This window comes from Ornithorhynchus anatinus, chromosome X5, assembly GCF_004115215.2.
Source record: "Ornithorhynchus anatinus isolate Pmale09 chromosome X5, mOrnAna1.pri.v4, whole genome shotgun sequence".
Lineage (NCBI taxonomy): Eukaryota > Metazoa > Chordata > Mammalia > Monotremata > Ornithorhynchidae > Ornithorhynchus > Ornithorhynchus anatinus.
The window spans coordinates 32,946,070-32,967,265 of NC_041753.1; the positions used below are offsets into that span (position 1 = coordinate 32,946,070).

At 45.5% G+C, this 21,196-nt stretch overlaps 1 protein-coding gene across 6 annotated transcripts in view; it reads left to right on the forward strand.

Annotated features, from left to right (window-relative positions):
* Positions 1-21,196, forward strand: part of GRAMD2B (GRAM domain containing 2B) — an 89,915-nt gene that overhangs the window by 19,285 nt on the left and 49,434 nt on the right. The window contains exon 1 of one of the 6 annotated variants that reach the window (XM_029055927.2): positions 8,006-8,470. The exons of 3 other annotated variants lie outside the window; for them this stretch is intronic. In XM_029055927.2, coding sequence (XP_028911760.1) covers positions 8,388-8,470 — 83 coding nt within the window. In that variant the 5' untranslated portion in view covers positions 8,006-8,387. Of the gene's footprint in view, positions 1-8,005; positions 8,471-21,196 lie in introns of those variants that run through there. 2 more of the 6 variants (XM_029055931.2, XM_029055928.1) reach the window with 2 other exon arrangements.

Here is a 21,196-nt window from a genome sequence, read left to right on the forward strand (position 1 = left end):
ATTAGGAGAGTAGTGAGGTGAGGTAGGAGAGAGCAAGGTGATGGACTGCTTTGAAGGTGAGGAGTTTTTGTTTGATATGGAATTGGATGGGCACCTGCTGGAATTTCTTGAGGAGTGGGGAAATGTGGTCTGAACATTTTTGAAGGAAGATGATCCGGGCAGCAGAGTGGAGTATGGACTGGAGTGGGGAGAGTCAGGAGGCAGAGAGGTCAGCAAGGAGGCTGATTCAATAATCAAGGCTGGATAGGAGAAGTGCTTGCATTACTGTGGTAGCAGTTTGGATGGAGAGGAAGGGGTGGATTTTAGCGATGTTGTGAAGGTAGAATTGACAAGATTTAGTGATGGTTTGAATATGTGGGCTGAATGAGAGAGAGGAGTCAAGGATAATGCCAAGGCTACAGGCTTGTGACACAGGAAGGATGGTGGTGATGGGAAAGTGAGTGGGACAACTGGGTTCGGGTGGGAAGATAAGAATTTCAGTTTTAGCCATATTACGTATGAGGGGACAGGAGGACATCCAAATAGAGATGTCTTGAAGGCAGGAGGAAATGCGAGATTGCAGAGAGGGAGAGAGATCAGGGCTGGACATGTAGATTTGGGTATCATCAGCATAGAGGTGGTAGCTGAAGTTGTGTGAACAAATGAATTATCCAAGGGAGTGGGTGAAGATGGAGAATAGAAGGGGCCCCAGGACTGAACCTTGAGGGCCCCCCCAGATAGGGATTGAAAGGCAGAAGAGGAGCCCGTGAAAGAGACTGGGAATGAGTGGCCAGAGAGATAGGAGGAGAACCAGGAGAGGACACTGTCAGTGAAGCCTAAGTTGGATAATGTTCCTAGGAGAAGAGGGTGGTCGACAGCATCAAAGGCAGCTGAGAGGTTGAGGAGGATTAGGGTGGAATAGAGGTCACTGGATTTGGCAAGGAGATCACTGGTGACCTTTGAGAGGGCGGTTTCTGTGGAGTGAAGGGGATGGAAGCCAGATTGGTGGGAATCAAGGAGAGAATTGGAGGAGAGGAACTTGAGACAGCGGGTGTAGACAGCTCAGTCAAGGAGGTTGGAGAGGAATGGTAAGAGGGAGAAGGGGTGACAACTGGAGGGACCCGTGGGGTCAAGGGAGAGTTTTTTTTTAGGAAAGGGGAGATAGGGGCATGTTTAAAAGCAGTAGGGAAGAAGCCATTGGAGAATGAACAGCTGAAGATGGCAGTTAAGGAGGGAAAAAGGGAGGAGTCATGTGTTTTGATGAGGTGTGAAGGAATGGGGTGGGATGAGCAGGTGGAGGGGGTGGATTTTGAGAGAAGGAGAAGGAGAAGAAGATTTCCTCTAGACATACTGCTGGGAAAGATGGGAGAGTTGAAGAAGGGGCAAGAGAGGGGAGGGACTGGAGAAGGGCAGGGGATATTTTCAGGAGAGCACGCCTAATAGTGTCCATTTTGTTGATGAAGTAAGTGGCCAGCTCATCGGGGAGAAGGGATGACTCCGCAACTCCCAGCTGGGGGAATCCACAAATTCTCAGCTGCCACTAGCGAATCATTAAAGCATCTGCAGGAGTGAATGGGCGAGCCACGCTATCAAGTCCTTAGTCATTGATGGGGGATTGTTGACACGTTAACTCCTTAGTGAGTTCTGCTTCTTTCGGGGGGCGGGGAGGGTAGCCTGGGTCCTTGCCTCGATTTTGGCCGGAGGGCTCAGCGTCCCTTCCTTCCCTCCAAGGCGGCGATCGCAGGTCCCCTGCTGTCATTTCATAATTCACAATCAGGTCGGACACAGTCACTATCCCATATGGGGCTTCCACTCTAGGTAGGGGGGAGATGAGAGCTCACCTCCTTCAGGAGGCCTTCCCAGACTGAGCCCTCCCTTTCCCTCTGCTCCTCCCTCCTTCCCCTCAGCACTGTGCTCATTTGTATATATTATTTATTACCCTATTTATTTTGTTAATGAGGTGTATATCTCCTTGATTCTATTTATCTTGATGATGTTGTCTTGTTTTGTTTTGCTTTGTTGTCTGTCTTTCCCGTTTAGACAGTGAGCCCGTTATTGGGCAGGGATTGTCTCTGTTGCCGAATTGTACATTCCAAGCACTTAGTACAGTGCCCTGCACATAGTAAGTGCTCAATAAATACTTCTGAATGAACAGATATTGAATCCCCATTGTACAGACACTCAGACACCAGTGCCGAATATAACTTCGTGAGAGGTTTACCTTCTTAGCAGCAACATCACTCATGTGTTTCATTTGCAATCAGGCAGTCCTTAGTCTCTAACCTGGCAAATCTGCCCAGAGGCAATAGAATAATAATAAAAAGAAGAATTGGGGTATTTGTTAGGCACTTATTGTGTGCGAAGCACTGTTCAAAGCACTGGGGTAGATACAAGATAATCAGATTCCACATGGGGCTCACAGTTTAGGTGGGAGAAGAGGTATTGAATCCTCAATTTGCAGATGAGAAAACTGAGGCACAGAGAGTTAAGTGACTCGCCCAAGGTCACATAGCAGGCAAGTGGTGGAGGCTGGATTAGAACCCAGGTCCCCTGACTCTCAGGCCCATGATCTTTCCACTAGGCAACGCTGCTTAAATCATAATAATAATAGCATTTGTTAGATGCTTAACGCTATCTGCCAAACACTATACTAAACACTGGGGTAGATACAAGATATGAGATAATCAGGTCGGACACAGTCACTATCCCATATGGGACCTCCAGTCCAGGTTGGAGGGAGAACAGATATTGAATCCCCATTTTACAGATAAAGAAACTGTTAAAACTGAACTGAAAACTTAAACTGAAAGCCCAGATGAGTTAAGGGACTTGCCTATAACAGGCAAGTGGAAGAGCTGGAATTAGAACCCAGGCCCAGGCTCTTGATTGCTAATCCTATGCCTGGCATAGTGAAAAGAGCATGTGTCTGTGTGTCCAGAGACCCAGCTTCTAGTCGCAGCTCCACCACTTGCCTGCTGGGTGACCTTGTCAAGTCAGTAAACTTACCTGTGTCCCTGTTTCCTCATCTGTAAAATAAGAATTCAGTAGCTATAGTCCCCCCACTACTTAGGCTATGGGAGAGGGGCTGTGTGTGCCCTATTTATTTTATATCTACCCCAGTGCTTACCGCAGGATTTAGCACATAGTAAGCCCTTAACAAATATCACAATAATCATTATTATCATTATTGTTATTATTGCATCTGCCTCTAAAGCAAAAGCACTGTGCTTCAATCTTCGATGATTATGTCCTAACATTGACAAACAAGAAGAGAAAAAAAAAGAGGATCTGAATAGAGATATTGCAGTGGTACCAAATTCTGACAAGCTAATCATCATGGAAGATAATCATGTACAGGAGGGCGATGATGCTGAAACAGAGAAGAGAGTCATCGGACCCCATGGGATTGGAGAGCTAAATATACATGGTCTACTTCTGCTTAGTGATTGTGCCAAACATCAACTCATAATCACAAATCTTATTTTCTGCCTCTCAAATGAGAGAAAAACATCACTGATACATACAAAGACTAAGTATTGACAGCTCAGAGATTATATCATCCAAAAGCAGACCTTCAAATAGGGAAGCAGTGTGGCCTAATGGAAAGAGCACAGGCCTGAGAGTCAGAGGACGTGGGTTTGAATTCTGACTCCACCATTTGTCTACTGTGTGACCTTGGGCAAGTCACTTAACTTTTCTATGCCTCACATACCTCATCCTGAAAATGGGTATTAAGGCTCAGACTACGAGCCTTATGTGGGGCAGGGACAGTGTCCAACCTGATTGATCTGTTCCAGCGATAGATGCCTGGCACATAATGAGCACTGAATAAAGCCCATTTAATTAAAAAAAAAGGTATCCCCATATCACTACAGGCATGGGAGGTTCTGAGTGCTGAAAGGTGTATGCTATTTCACTAGTCACTGAAATATTTGTTGCAATTCAGAATAGTAGGACAAAGAACCGCCAAGCTGGCCTCATGCAATCAAGACAGCAATTCTGTGAGAATGCTCCCTCAAGGGTACCTTCTAATTGGCACACATTTGACACCTGCAAGCCCATCCCTCTTCCCTCTAGTACTGCATCTTGCATTGCTGCTGGCCAGGGCAGTAAAGGAGAGGGGCATAGGGATTTCTCTCTGATCTCCCTTCCTCCTCTCTCGCCCCGCTCCAGTCTATTCTTCACTCCGCTGCCCCGCTCATCTTCCTGCAGAAACGATCTGGGCATGTCACTCCCCTTCTTAAACACCTCCAGTGGTTGCCTATCGACCTCCGCTCCAAACAAAAACTCCTCACTCTAGGCTTCAAGGCTCTCCATCACCTTGCCCCTTCCTACCTCTCCTCCCTTCTCTCTTTCTACTGCCCAACCCGCACGCTCCGCTCCTCCGCCGCCCACCTCCTCACCGTCCCTCGGTCTCGCCTATCCCGCCGTCGAGCCCTGGGCCACGTCCTCCCGCGGTCCTGGAATGCCCTCCCTCCTCACCTCCTCCAAACTAATTCTCTTCCCCTCTTCAAAACCCTACTTAAAACTCACCTCCTCCAAGAGGCCTTCCCAGACTGAGCTCCCCTTCTCCCTCTACTCCCTCTACCGCCCCCCCCTTCACCTCTCCGCAGCTTAATAATAATGTTGGTATTTGTTAAGCGCTTACTATGTGCAGAGCACTTATCTAAGCGCTGGGGTAGACACAAGGGAATCAGGTTGTCCCACGTGGGGCTCACAGTCGTAATCCCCATTTTACAGATGAGGTAACTGAGGCACAGAGAAGTTAAGTGACTTGCCCACAGTCACACAGCTGACAAGTGGCAGAGCAGGGACTTGAACTCATGACCTCCGACTCCAAAACCCATGCTCTTTCCACTGAGCCACGCTGCTTCTCGTAACCCTCTTAAGCTTAACCCTCTTTTCCCCCCATTTCCCTCTGCTCCTCCCCCTCTACCTTCCCATCCCCTCAGCACTGTACTCGTCTGCTCAACTGTATATATTTTCATTACCCTATTTATTTTGTTAATGAAATGTACATCGCCTTGATTCTATTTAGTTGCCATTGTTTTTATGAGATGTTCTTCCCCTTGACTCTATTCATTGCCATTGTTCTTGTCTGTCCGTCTCCCCCGATTAGACTGTAAGCCCGTCAAACGGCAGGGACTGTCTCTATCTGTTGCCAACTTGTTCATTCCAAGCGCTTAGTACAGTGCTCTGCACATAGTAAGCGCTCAATAAATACTATTGAATGAATGAATGAATCCATATGCCAGTATACCAGGGGTGGCCTGTGTTGAGTTGCTTTTTTTTTTAATGCTACTTTTTAAGCCCTTACTACATGCAAGATACTGTACTCAGTGCAGGGGGTATAGAAAATAGTGGTGTTGAACACAGTCCCTGTCCCACATAGGGCTCACAGTTTTAATTCCCATTTTACAGATGAGGTAACTGAGACACAGAGAAGTAAAGTGACTTGCCCAAGGTCAAACTACAGACAAGTGGCAGATCTGGGATTAAAACCCAGTTCCTCTGACTCCCCAGGCCCATGCTCTTACTACTAGACATGCTGCTTCTCTGTTACTATATCTTTAGGAGTTAGGAAAATTATCCCATTAGACTGGAAACTCCTCAAGGATAGGGAATCGCCTCTTTTCCTTCTATGGATGAACCCAACCACCCAATACAGTGCTTTACATAAGGATTGATTTGTGGCTCTTCTCTGAACCATCTCTGTTTTCCACACCCCTCTGTAGTTGGAATATTTCAAGAAGAAATACCAAGTGCCTATTTACCAAATTAGCGATGGAAATAGAGGCCTATTCTCCACTTCAAAACTCCCTCCAGTTCGATCCATCAATCAATGTATTTACTATGTGCTAAACACCATTCTAAGCACTGGGGTAGATACACGATAATCAGGCCCTAGGGGGGCTAGAGGTATTGAATCCTCATAGTAAATCATTTAATCAATTTTTATTAAGCACTTACTGTGTGCAGAGCACTATCCTAAGCGCTTGAGAAAGTACAACAGAGTGGGTGATCAGGATCCCTGCCTACAAGGAGCTCACAATCTACAGTCCCCCCATATCAGAAAGGCCACAGCTTTACCCACATTTGAAGCCCTCCTAAAATCCCATCTCCACCACCAAGTTTTCTCCAATTAATGTCCTACATGGCATCCTGAGAACTATCATCCCTTCAGCCAGCTCTAGCATTTATGAACTTATTCTCACCCACGGGCCTGGGAGTCAGAGGACTTGGGTTCTAAACCCAGCTCTGCCACTGGCCTTCCTTGTGACCTTGGGCAAATCACTTACCTTCTCTGTGCTTCAGTTCCCTTATCTGCAAAATGAGGATTCAATACCTGTTTTCCCTCCCGTGAGCCCCACGTAGGGCCTGATTATCGTTTATCTACCCCAGTGCTTAAAACTGTGTTTAGCACATAGTAAGCACTTAACAAATACCACGAGTATGATTATTCTTAATTCTATACTTCCCAAGCACCTAGCATACTGCATTGTACCGAGGGGGTGGTCAATAAATACTACTACTACTACAACTACTGTTGGGTGCTCAGTACTGAGTGTCTATTATATGCAGAGCACTGTATTGAGAGGGTCAGAGGCAGGAGAGCCCAGTTAGAAGGGGTTAGCTTGGGAGGAATGAAGAGTCTGAACTGAGGTGGAGCAGAAGAGCAGTCAATCAATCAGTCAATCAATCAATGGTATTTATTGAGTGTTTACTGTGTGCAGGGCATCGTACTAAGTACTGGGAGAGTGCACTATGGTAGGTGATAGAAACAAAGTGGGATGGAGACAAGTGGTGAAAAGTTTTGAAGCTGGCTGCTAGTTCTCTTTCCTTTGGCAAGAGGAATTGGCGAACCATCGGTTTTTCATTTCTCCCTCATGAAAGGGAATTTTTAAATGGTCTTTGTTAAGCTTATGATGTGCCAGGCACTGTTCTAAGTGCTGGGGTAGATCCAAGTTAATCAGGTTAGACACAGTCCCTGTCCCACGTGGGGCTCACAGTCTTAACCCCCATTTTCCAGATGAGGTAACTGAGGCCCAGAGAAGTGAAGTAACTTGCCCAAGGTCACATAGCCGACAAGTGGCAGAGCTGGGATTAGAACCCAGGTCCTTCTTAGTCTCGGGCCCGTGTTCTACTATGCTGTTGCTAGAAACTGAAATAAGTTCCAGCAAACATCCTAGACCTTTCCTCTCCCGCATCCCAACGAGAGAAGAAGAAAGCTATTTGCAGCCTCACGTCTACTTCTCTGAGTTGCCATTCTCTATGCTTTCCCCCATGGTCACTTCTCTTTTTGGATCACAGAGCAAGTCTCCTGCATGGGAAATAAATGCGCGCCTGTGTGTGCACGTTTGTTTACGTCCCTATAGAAGAGGTATGCATCTAGACTGTGAGCTCGTCGTGGCTAGGGATTGTGTCTGTTTACCGTCGTAGGGTACTCCCTCAAACGCTTAGTACAGTGCTCTGCACACAGTCCGCTCTCAATAAATACGATGGAATGAATGGATGAATGAACATATGGACAGCGTGTGTGTACGTGTTTCCCCATGCTCCTATAGAACAGGTATGCGTTTGGACGGAGTGTGTACATGAAGTGTGGACTTCTAGACTCTAGACCGTGAGCTCGACGTGAGCAGGAAAACTGTCTCTATTTCCGGATTCTACTCAGAACAGTGCTCGGCACTTAGTAAGCGCTTAAGAAATGCCATCATTATTATTATTACTTCCCCAAGCGCTCGGTACAGTGCTCTGCGCACAGTAAGCGCTTAATAAAACGATCGATCCATTGATTCTAGTACACATAGCGGGGCTTTAGGGTGCCCGTTCCCGGAGAGAGTGGGTGTTCACGAGGATTATTAGCGTGCCCCCACGTGAAGTGGGCGGAAGGGGGAGAAGTGAGCAACCGGCGAGGCCCGGGAGTTGGCGGGGGCAGTGCCCCCCTCGGTCCTTCTCTCCGGCTGTTGGGGGGCGGAGTCGGGGGCGGGGCCAATATGACGATCCCCTGGGCCTTCCCTTTCCCGCTCGGACTTCCCGGCTCCGCTCCGCCGGCGGTGCCAGTCGGTGCTCCTCGTCTGGGGCTGTGCCGGCCCGGCCGAAACAAAGAGCCGGGCTCTGTCTCCTCCTCCTCCTCTTTTTCTTCCTTCTCCTCCTTCCTTCTCCTTCTCCTCCTTTTCCTCCTCCTCTTCCTCCTCTTCCTCCTCCTCCTCCTCCTCCTCCTCCTTCTCCTTCTCCTCCCCGGAGTTGGCTCAGGCTCTCCGTTGGCGTCGGTGTCCGAGGCCGGGACGACGACGGCGGCGGTAGTTTCTCTGGGAGCGGTAGGGAGCGGGGACACCACGGAGGGGGACAGCCCGGAGGGGGACACCCCGGGGCCGGCCGCCCTCAAAGCCCCCGAGGCAGCCCCGATGACCGATCTGCCGCCGGACGCGGAGGATTTCAAACCGGCGCGACCCCTCAGCAAAAGGGAGAGCAAAGCCGGCCTGTGCCCGTGAGTAGAGTCCCCGCGGGCCGGGACGGGGCGGGAACAGGCTTGGCACGACCCCAGCCCCTTCGGTCCCGCTGCCCCCGATGCAAGCTCTGCCCCTCAAGATGAGTCTTGGCAGGCGGGACAGGGCACTTGTGGAATTTGGCCCGGCTCTCAGTCACATGGCGATCGACTTCAGCCTGAGCCGAAAGTGGGAATCGTTTTTGTTCTTTGGGCCGACTTCAAGGGAGAACTTTCTTCTCGCTCTCGCGCTCTATTTTCCAACCTCTGGGGCCTGCCCAAACTAAACAGGGGCAATCCGAGCCGCGGAAACCTCGGAAACCTGTCTTTCAGTGGCCCCGACTCTCTCAGTTCCAGGTGCGAGCTCTTCAGGGACCATCCAGACCCTCAGTTAACTATGATCTGTTTTTCTCTTCTTCTGGGGGGCGGTTACTTCCTCCCGCCCACCCTCATCCCTCGAATTAAACCCTTGAGAATAAAGTAGCAATACGTTTTGCAATATTTTCCATGTGTTCCTCGGCCGGATGTACTCATCGTGGCCTTTTTGAAAATTGGTATTGCTCATCTAGGCAGCCGTGATCAATCCAAAAAGAGATCCAGACCAACATACTTCAAATATTTGAGTATTACGCACCTACGAGATTGCCTTTAATTGCTACGTAACCCGTCGCGAAAAGAAGTTAAGTACTATGTTATCTTGATCAGAAAAGGAGCATTTGGAACAACAAAATGAGCTGTTGACCCTCTTAGCTATTATGATGTGCTGCAGGTATGCGAATGCTCATCTCATGTACGTATGTAAACTAAGTCGTTATGCTTTTGGAGTGTGGGAATGACTCCAGAAGTGCAACTGCTTCTCTCACTCCTTTCTCTGTAGCATCTTGGTTTGTTTCAAAAGCAATGGCAAATTCTGCTTTCGGTTCTCAGTAATCTCAAATGAAATTCAGAATATCAGAAAACATACGTTTCTAATGTACTTAACACCCTGTACACTTAACATTTCGATTTCGTGAAATGATGTGCAGGCATTTCAGACTCTAGATCAGTTTGCTGAAGAAAAACAATATTTTTCAAATCACAGGTTGGATCCAGCTGCTGTGGAAAATGTTGTAAATAAAGACTGAAGGCAGAGAGCTGTTGGTTGGGATTTGCTTTTCACTAACCACCTAACATTATGTGGCCTTGACTGGCAGGCTTATAGGTTGTTTTAAAGGACTCTGTTGTCTTTGACCACTCTTCTTAACAGAAATATTCCTTTATTTGCCTTGGGCTATCCATCTGGCATCATCTTTCTTAAGGTTCTCTCAACACTGACATTAATTACAAAAATGAGAGAAGTTTTGCATTGTTTTCTCGCTGTAGAGGAAGAGGAAGAAACATCAAACCAACAGCCTCACAGAATGAAGGAACCTCTCAAGCATAACTGTGCTACCGAATTAGACACAGGTCTAGAAAAAGATATACATGAAACTGTTGTTCAAGACATCCAAACTTTTAAAAAAAATCTATCTAAACATTTAGAAGTATTTTAGGGGAAATTAGGCTTTTAATTTAATATTCAACGTACAGCTGTGAAGATGCTCTAGACAAAAAAAGTCAGCCCTATTCTCAGTGAATATGAAGCATCCCATGGCCCAGCATTTTTTGTTAGATCTGCTTCATCATTGAGCCATCTCCATGTATAGGACTTTTGTCTGCGAGACTGACTTAATAGCCTTTCCCTTTGAAAAGAGCATTTTGAGTTCCTGATAGCAATTTAAAATTCTGTTGATATTTCCACATCTCAGCAGTTGTGATACTGTCCAGCCCCATTTTATTTTTCCCAACGGAATAGTTTCCTCAGTCTTTCTAAACTATAGAGAAGCAGCATGGCCTAGTGGACGGAGCACGGGCCTGGGAGTCAGAAGGACCTGGGTTCTAATCCCGCTCCTCCACTTGTCTGCTTTGTGATCTTGGGGAAGTCACTTCACTTCTGTGAGCCTCAGTTGCATGGGGATTGAGATTGTGAGCCCCACCTGGGACAGGGACTGTGTCCAACCCGATTAGCTTGTATCTACCCCAGCGCTTAGTACAGTACCTGGCATATAGTAAGTGCTTAACAAATTCCATCGTTACTAACAAATACCATCATTTTGACCTTCATCTCTACAGCATCATAGATGCTGAGGAATTCCATTATTCCAGAATGTCTATTCCATCTCTGGTAGAGGTATTCTGTCCAAAAATGCTAAAATGGCTTATTTAGGACGCTCTAGAAATGTGAATACAGAGGTTTGTATCCCCCTCCATGTCATTGTGGTTCTAGTCCGAGTTTCTTACTTTATAGGAAGCTGAAACCATAATTGGGTCTTGTCAATTATACTATGTTTACCCCAACATTTAGTACTTCAGCACTTTTTTTTTAAGTATTTGGCACATTGTGAGCACTTAATAAGTACTGTTACTAAATAGTTCTCATATGATTGTATGTCTCAGTGTAGTCTAGCGCTCTAGTTGTGGGCCTGGAAGTCAGAAGATCTGGAATCTAGTACTAGCTCTGCCATTCGACTGCTCTGTCACCTTGGGCAAGTAACTGAACTTCTCTAGGCTTCAGTTTCCTCCTACGTAAAATAGGGAAAATAATTCCTGCCATAAGGATGTTGTGAGGACAAAATGAAATAAGTAATATGAATGTGGAATAAAGGCTGTGCAATTTCAAGGTGGTATAGCACCTTCTGTAGTGCAGGGGTTGCGTTCCTGAGGGAACGTGTCTACCAAGCACTTAGTCCAGTGCTCTGCACACAGTAAGTGCTCAATAGATACTATCGATTGGTTGAAGAATATGTTCCCAAAAACTTGTATTCTGATCCTCATGCCTTGACCAATGTCAAGGGGATATGCACAAACCCGTTTTCTTCCAATACCACATCATGACGTATCCAGACAGACTCACGCTGTGGGAAGAACATTCCCGAATTTAACAATAATGATAATGTTGCTATTTGTTAAGTTCTTACTACATGCAGAGCACTGTTATAAGCGCTGGGCTAGATACAGGATAATCAGATTGTCCCACGTGAGGCTCACAGTCTTAATCCCCATTTTACAAATGAGGTAGCTGAGGCACAGAGAAGTTAAGTGACTTGCCCACAGTCACACAGCTGACAAGTGGCAGAGCCGGGATTCAAACCCATGACCTCTGACTCCCAAGCCCGTGCTCTTTCCATTGAGCCACGCTGCATTCAATAGTATTTATTGAGCGCTTACTATGTGCAGAGCACTGTACTAAGCACTTGGAATGTACCATTTGGCAACAGATAGAGACAATCCCTGCCCAGTGACAGGCTCACAGTCTAATCGGGGGAGACAGATGGACAAAAACAAGACAACATAGTCACGATAAATAGAATCAAGGGGATGTATACCTCATTAACAAAATAAATAGGGTAATAAAAATATATACAAATGAGCACGGTGCTGAGGGGAGGGAGGGGGGAGGAGCAGAGGGAAAGGGGGCTTAGCTGAGGGGTGGTGAAGGGGGGAAGGGGGAGGGAGCAGAGGGCAGAGAGGGAGCAGAGGGAAAAGGGGTAGCTCTGTCTGGGAAGGCCTCTTGGAGGAGGCAAGCTCTCAGTAGGGCTTTGAAGAGGGGAAGAGAGTTAGTTTGGCGGAGGTGAGGAGGGAGGGCATTCCAGGACAGTGGTGGGACGTGGGCCAGGGGTCAACGGCGGGATAGGCATGAACGGGGGACATTGAGGAGGTGAGCGGTAGAGGACTGGAGCGTGCAGGGCGGGCAGTAGAAAGAGAGACGGCAGGAGGGGGCAAGGTGATGGAGAGCCTTGAAGCCCAGAGTGAGGAATTTTTGTTTTGCACGGAGGTTGATAGGTAACCACTGGAGGTTTTTAAGGAGGGGAGTGACATGCCCAGAGCGTTTCTGCAGGAAGATGACCCAGGCAGCAGAATGAAGAGTAGACTGGAGTGGGGAGAGACAGGAGGAAGGGAGATCAGAGAGAAGGCTGACACAATAATCTAGCAGGGATATTATGAGAGCAAAAAAAATAATGATGGTGCGCTTACTATGTGCCAAGCACTGTTCTAAGTGTTGGGGGTAGACACAAGGTGATCAGGTTGTCCCATGTGGAGCTCACAATCTTAATCCCCATTTTACAGAAGAGGTAACAGGCACAGAGAAGTTAAGTGACTTGCCCAAGGTCACACAGCCTATAAGGGGGAGCCAGGATTAGAACCCACAGCCTCTGACTCCCAAACCCGTGCTCTTTCCACCAAGCCATGCTGCTTCTCAACAGTGTTCTGTCCAAAAGGTGTAATGAAAATATGTCTTATAGAATAGTGAATTGTATTATGAGAGTAGGCGTGGCTATCCTATAGATATGTCTACTTTTTATTTTTCTTTTGTAATTTCTATCATTTGCATTAATATTTTTGAGATTCTTGAATGCATCACTCACTTGAGGTCTTTGTCTTTTTGTGTTTTGCGGGAGAGAGGGATCGTATCTATTCACACAACTGACCTTTGTACTCAAAGATGACCGTAAAAAGATGACTGTGTATTGTAGTAGTATTTATTGAAAGCCCACTTGGTGCAGTGCACTGTATTAGAAGTTTGGAAAATCCAGAATTAAGAAATGACACTTTTCCTGCCCATAGTGAAGTTACACTCTAATGGGGTAGACAAGTACAAACGTATTTACAGAGGAGGCAAAATCATTGAATGCGTAATGGAATAGTCATATTTACAAGAGTGCTGAGGATAGGTCTAAAATTTCTAAGTACTATAGATGGCTGATGGGTTTATATGACTTACTGGATAGAGCCCGGACCTGGGAGTCAGAAGGACCTGGGTTCTGATTCCAACTCTGCCACTTGTCTGCTGCGTGACCTTGAGCAAGCCACTTCACTTCTCTGGTCCTCATTTACCTCATCTGTAAAATGGGAATTAAGACTGTGAGCCTTATTTGGAACAGGGACTGTGTCCAACCCAATTCGCTTGTATTCACTCCAGCGCTTAGTATAGTGCCTAGCACATAGTAAATGCTTAACAAATACCACAATTACTATTATTATTAGGAATTAATTGAGGTAAGCTTGTTGGAGGAGGTGGGATTTTAGGAGGGCTTTGAATATGTGGCGAGCCGTGGTCTTTTGGATTTGGGAAGGGAGTTCCAAGTCAGGGGAACAACATGAGTGAAGAGACAGAGGCGGGAAAGTTGAGAGCAAGATACAGCTGGAAGGTTAGCATGGGAGGAAGCAGCATGGGCTAGAGGGAAGCAATGTTGCCTACTGGATGAAGCACAGGCCGGGGAGCCAGAGGACCTGAGCATGGGCCTGGGAGTCAGAGGACATGGGTTCTAATCCCAGCTCTGCCACTTCTCTGCTGTGTGACCTTGGGCAAGTCACTTAACTTCTCTGTGCCTCAGTTTCATCAAATGTAAAATGGGGATTCAAAGCCTGTTCTCCCTCCTATTTAGACTGTGAGCCCCATGTGGGGCAAGGACTGTATCCAGCCTGATTAACTTGTATCTACCCCAGCGCTTAGAACAGTGCTTAAAATATAATAAGAGCTTAACAAATACCATTACAAATGAAAGAGAGAAAGGGAGAGCAAGCAAACAGGTTGGGGAACATTGGGTGAAAAGAGCAGAGAGGTATAGTAGAAGGCCTTGATTGTGAGGAATAATAGAAACATTTTTTATGGTATTTGTTAAGTGCTTACTATGTGTCAATCACTGTTCTAAACACTGGGGTAGATAAAAGTTAATCAAACCAGATACGGCCTCTGTCCTGCATGGAGGGAGAATAGTTATTGAATCCCCTTTTTGCAGTTGAGGAAACTGAGACACAGAGAAGTTAAGTGATTTGTCCAGGATCACACAGCAGGCAAGTGGAGTAGCTGGGATTAGAACCCAGGTCGTCTGGCTCCCAGGAATCTTATCTACTTATCCCAGCTCTGCCACTTGTCAGCTGCGTGTCTGTGGGCAAGTCACTTAACTTCTCTGTGCCTCAGTTACCTCATCTGTAAAATGGGGATTAGGATTGTGAGCCTCACGTGGGACAACCTGATGACCCTGTATCTACCCCAGCATTTAGAACAGTGCTCTGCACATAGTAAGCGCTTAACAAATACCAACATTATTATCATTACTTATCTGTCTTATCTATTATGCCACACTGCAGTAAACAGCTTACTGTGGGCAGAACAATTAACTGAGTGCTGGGAAGGAATATACAAGTATGAGAAGATTTTGTTTGAAGCCGAGAAACACAGGAAGGCAGTGGAGGGTTTTGAAGAGAGGAGTGATGTGGGTCGAGCAAATATTTCATGAAAATGATCTGTGCAGCAGTGTGTAGTATAAATTGGAGCAGGGAAGAGACTAGTGGCAAGGAGATCAGCGAGAAGGCTGATGCAGTAGTCTCACTGTGATATGACTAGAGCTTGTACGTGAGTGGTAGCTGTTTGGATGGAGAGGAAGGGGTGGATCTGGAAGTGCAATGTAGGAAGAACCCTAGGGATTTGGCAGTAGATTGATCATGAGACTTGGAAGTCAGTCAGTTGTCCAGGATAACACTGAGATTGTGGGCTTCTGGGACAGAGAGGGCGGAGGTGTTGTTGACTGAGGTAGGAAAGATGAATAGTTTTGAAATATTTCAAATTTGGGGTTCTAGCCGGCTATCCGAGAGGAGATGTCCTAGACGGGGAAGAAAAAGAGAGATGTAGGATTGCAGGTTAGATTAAGAGGTCAGGGTTAGAGAGGTAGATTTGGGAGTCATTTGCTTAAAAGTGGTAGCTGAAGTCAGGGGAGTGGATGAGCACCCCAAGAAAATGAGGGTAGAGCAAGAAGAGTAGGGGACCCAGAATAGAATATTGGAAGATGCACAGCATGAATAGAGCTGCAAAAAAAATCTCAGCTTTTCCTAAATTTTATTCTGAAAAGTGCCCCCTCCCCAATTAATGAATTGGATTTCAAATAATCATTTCTATTTTAAGAGTTTGATAAAAGCCACCAGCATTGAGCCCATAGAGCCCCCCGATTTTCTATCCCAAACATTTTCCAGACTAGAATATGTAAATTTCTTATATATTGTAAGGTCCTTGTGGGAAGGGAGTGCTTAGTACAGGGCTCTGCACACAGTAAGCGCTCAATAAATACCACTGATGGGTTGATGAATTCAGCTCAGAATATGGAGCTGTTTGTCCACTACAAAGTTATGTGTGTGCATTAAATTCTACGTTAGTAACTTGGTGTAGCCACCATACCGTTATGTTCTTTCTAGCTATAACTTGTTCTGGAGTTGGTAATCCAGGTATGAGAAGGCAGAGCCAGCAGCTCTTTGTGGTGTCCATCTGATTTGTGAAAATTATCTCAGGGTAACCAGAAACTCTTTGAAACATTAACCTGTTGATAGTAAATTGTGTATGCTTCAGATTAGAGCAGAATCTTTTGTAATTAGGAAGATACCTGGGTGACTTATCTTTCGATTCCCTCCTTTAGGTTTGGTACGATGATCTGTTAATACAATTCGTGGTTTTTCAACACCTATTACTTAATTTTTGTCTCGGCCCATCTTTGAGCTGCTCTACCCTACTTTACAATACACTAGAATGGTTCTTAAAAGTCTTTCTGAACCCCAAACTCCTTTGAAGTAATTTATATGCCTAAAAAAAGGTGGAATTATGTCAGTAATCAATCAGTTGTATTTATTGAACACTTACTGTGTGCAGAGCACTGTACTGAGCACTTGGAAGAGTAAAGTATAACAGTTGGTAGACACATTCCTTGCCCACAACAAGCTTATAGTCTAGAGGGGGAGACGGACATTAATATAAATAAATTACGGATATCTACATAAGTGCTATGGGTTCGAGGTTGGGAGTGAATAAAAGGTGCAAGGGCTACATAGAAGCAAGTGGGAGAGGAGGAAATGAGGGCTTAGTCGGGGAAGGCCTCTTGGAGGTGTGCTTTTAATATGGCTCTGAAGGTGGGGAGAGTGATCATCTGCCGGATGTGAAGAGGGAGGGAGTTCCAGGCCAGAAGCAGAATGTGGGCGATAGGTCGGCAGTGAGATAGACGAGATCAAGGTACATTGAGCAGGTTGGCATTAGAGAAGCGAAATGTGCGGCCTGGGTTGAAGTAGGAAATCGGTGAGGTAAGGGAGGAGGGGGCAAGGTGATTGAGTGATTGAGTAGAGTATGAAATACTGTAAGCATTCTTTTAAGATGAATACCTGATGACTACAGAGCATTTATTATTGTTGCATGCAGCTACTGCCCCTGCGGGATCATGACTAGCAGGGCTGAGAGAGGATGAGTGAAGCTAACCACTCTCATGGATAATCAATTCCCTCTGGTAGCTTGGCGGTCCCAAAGTCTCAGGACTGAGGCTTGCCCGTCATTTGACATGAGACTCCGTCATTATCATTTCAAACTACTTCAGTTTTGATCTGCAGTTGTTGGTGTTGCTAAGATCCTACTTGGTGTTGCCTTGAAGCCCCAGGTGAGCAGCCAGTTTATTTGGGGGTTAAACCACTTAGTCCATACATATAGTTGCCTTTCAGTTTCAAAGATGACAATGTGGCAGGTGAGGGGGCTTTTTTGTTTTGTTTTGTTTTTGATTCTTTTATTGGTGGGGAAGGGTTGATAAGATCAGTGCATGACTGACATTTTTTGCATCTTATACTGGTAAGAGATGGCTCCTTCCTGCCATATCACATCTGTTACCCACAGTGCCTGATGCTGGTTTCTCTCGCTTAGTGTCATGATCTTCCAAAAGCCTCTTCTGAGTGTCACACTATTTCCAATTGCTATCATCTGCCATGTTTGTGGTTTTCCTGAGCAACCACTGAGTGCGACATAGTATACAAAATAGTTGGGAAAGTGCGGCAGAAGCACCAGGGCAGTTCCCTGCCCTCAAGGAGTTGTCACTTTTAAAGGGGAGACGGACATTCCAAGTTTTTACAAATTGTGGTCTCTCTTACTGCTGTTTCATCTCTGTCCACAGCTGTAACCTATCATTTGAGGTTTTGCTTCATCGTGTCTTTCAAACAGCTCCTTCTTCTGTTTCCTCCCCCTAGTTGACAATATAGAAGATTTTGGGGTTTCCTGCTGTTGCATTTCTCTCACACAGCCCATCCGGTGAAGGTGTGATGTGACCTGCATTGCTTCAATGTTAGTGAGCTGACTGAGTTTCAGGACTTCATTGTTTATGTCCTGTCTTGCTATTTGGTATTGAGAATGTCACATAGGTAGTGTTGACATCTCTTTAAAAACTGTGGGCCCCATGTGGGCCGGGGACTGTGTCTGACCTGATTTGCTCACCGAACAGATCCTGTCTGGGAGAACCAATCGGAGGATGGGGTGGGAGAGGCGGAATGTAAACCAATGTTTTGGAAAAATTCTAACAGAGGTACCCAGAAACCTTCCATTTGTCATGGGAGTCATAGATTAGCAAACCTATCACGTTCCTAAAGAAACCAAAGATGTTTTAATTTCTTCCTCCAGGTACATAAACTATGCACCCACTAAGTGTATTTTTCTGAATAGAAAGTAAGTTTTCCTTAAAAGTGTAAATTTAACAATTTTTAGCTGAATATGTTAAAACAGGCAAAATGTTATAATACCAGAAAGTCTTTCAGTGAGGTTAAATGAATGTCTGTAGATACCATGACCTTCCTGGGATCAACTGGTGTCCCAAGAGAGATTCTCACATTAGTGGGTGGTTTGCTTTTTTTTTTTTTTTAATCTTCCTTCCCTACCTGAATTCACCTAAAATGGTCAGGGTCATGCACCTCCCCCTGTGCTGATAACCTAGAATAACTTGTCCGCTGATGGATAAATTCCTAGGCAAATTTCAACAACAAATACAATCTTTCGCCTTTCCCCCCTTTTTCCTCTGTTAGGTCAGTCTCAAAGGGTAAGAGGGTCAAAGTGCTGCCTTGTTAGTAGCATTCCAGTCTTATAGGTATATCATGTCTCTCCTCCAGCTTTGCTTTCAATCTGTGGTATTTATTGAACATTTTCTGTCCACAGAGCATTGTACTAAGCACTTGGGAGAGTAGAATAAATAGTCATCCCTGTCCTCAAGGAGCATACTATCTAGCAGGGGAGAGAGACAGCTAGTCTACTGATGTTCTTTGTTTCTGAGTTCTAAGACAGCCTTTGAAGTGATGAAGTTGATCAGTGAAATAGACTAAAGAAAACCATTTAAATGGGAGGAAACCATAAATCTTCCCCCAAGAATTTCTAAAACTGTACAGGAACATTGCTCCACGAACAGTTTTTCATGTAATGGCAAACTTTTTTTCCCTCTGCTGTTGTGTTCAGATACAACTATTCCTAATATATCATGCATTTCTTCTTGAATTTGATTAGGATAAGCTCATATGCTTTGCTCAGGATCCAGGAAGGAAAAAGAATAAGAACATAAGACCATCAGTACTACACTCCAACAGTAGTGATAGGATGGTTGGAAGAAGAGTGTAATACCCTTCTCGATATCCCTTCCTACAGATGTCGGTTCCCCATTCCATTTTGCCCTAGGCAATGAGATATGAAGTCATTCTCTGGCTTCTTCCCTCCTTTTTCACCTCCAAGGCGGATCACGGGTAGATGCTCTCCTCAGTTTAGTGATCACAGAGGTCTCTTATGTCATGTAAATCCCAGAAGTGCATTCGTGTTTTGCCATCATCCGAGTGGGCTCTAACTGACCCCTCTTATTTTCAGCCATGGAAAAGTAATGGGACCTCATGAATAACTAAGAATCATAATAAGAACTATCTGGAATTTCAGAGCAGTGGCTATTGCACTAGACCAACTCAGTGCTAACATGGATTCGTCACTTTCAAGCCAACTTTAACCAGATCTAATAATCTCTCTGGGCTTTTGTTTCCCCAGGTGTCATCTACCTTATAGAGATAAAAGGATCAGTGAGTTACTACAGAGATCAGAGAGTTTGAGCTCTTCAAAAGAGAAACGTTTTTTGATTTACCATCAGTGGAATCAGTAGTATTTATTGAACGCTTCCTGTGTGCAGGGCACTGTAGTAAACACTTGGTAGAGCACAGTACAAGAGTTGGTAGACACATTCCCTACCCACATGAGGTTACAGTCGAGAGATGAACTTAATCTAATTATTCCCATAAAGCCACTTTGTTAAGGTCATTCTATTTTTGTTTCTTTTAATATAAACATAGGTTTTTTATTATTGTTCCTTGACTCCTTTCAGTATTATTCTTTGCTTTCCACCCTCCACCTTCTTCAAATTCTAATCAAGCAATTATATTTATTGAACATCTATTATGTGCAGAGCACTGCACTAAGCAATTGGGGGAGGAGAATTAGTAGACATGATCCCAGCCCTCAAGGAGCTTAAAATCTAGCTGAGATAGACACAAAAGTAAAGTACCATTAGGAAGAAGTTTTAGGGGGTAAAGATATGACAATATGTGTTAAGGGAGAGGGGGAAGTGAGTGCTGAAATGTGTAGGTGGTGTGGAAATCCCAAAATGGCAGTTGGGGGGGAGGAGGGTGATATAAAGTGGGGAGATTAGAAATTAAACAGAAAGGACCTCCTGGAGGAAATGGGATTTGAGAAGGTTTTTGAAGATGGGGAGAACAGGAGTCTGTCCAGCGTGAAGCAGGAGGGATTCCCAGGTAGTCAAAAGGGCATGAGTAAGAGGTTTCTGGTGAGAGTGATTGGTAATGAGGTTCAGTCAATAGGATATCTTGGGAAGAATGAAGTGTGCCATCTGGATTGTAGTGGGAAAAGGAAGTGTGTAAGTGGGAGGTGAGGCATGCTGATTAAGTGCCTTAGTAATAATTATTGTGGTATTTAAATGCATACTATGTGCCAAGCCCTATACTAAACACAGGGGAAGATACAGGATAATTAGGTCTGACACAGTCCCTGTCCCACATGGGGCTCACAACCTAAGCAAGATGGAGAACAGGTATTGAATCCCCATTTTACAGATGAGGAAACTGAGGTCCAGAGAAGCTAAGTGACTTGCCCAATGTCACACACCAGGCAAGTTGAGAAGCAGCGTGGCCAAGTGGAAAGAGTACGGGCCTGGGAGTCAGAGGACCTGGGTTCTAAGCCCAGCTTCACCACCTGTCTGCTGTGTGACCTTGGGCAAGTCACTTAATTGTTCTGTGCCTCAGTTATGTCATCTGTACAGTGGGGCATAAGACTGTGAGCCCCAGGTGGGACATGAACTGTGTCCAACCTCATTATCTTTGTTCTATCCCAGCAATTAGTACAGTGCCTGGCACATAATAAGCGATTAACAAATACCATTTAAAAAAAAAGTGGAGGAGCCTCAAGCTGAAAATGTCTAAAATAGAACTTTTTATATCCTCCCCACCCCCAACCGCCCCCCCCCCCCCCCGGCTAAGAACTCTCCTCCACTTAACTTTTCCACAGTTGATAGTACCATTTACCCGTCCCATCTCTGAAGCCTGCAACCCTGACTCCACCCTCTGTTTCAACTCCCACACTGTCATTAAATCCTGTTTGTTTTTCCTGCCCAACATTTCCAGGAAGTGTCCCTTCCTAGTCATCCAAATGGCCACTCCCAGGTCCAACCATTTATGTCCCGGTTTGACCATTGCATCAGCCTCCTCACAGGTTTCCTCACCTCCAGTTTCTCCCCTCTCCAATCCTTATTAGATTTTACTACTCAGATCATTTTCCTACAGTGTCATTCTGCACATATCTGTCCACTCCTTGAAAATCTCCAG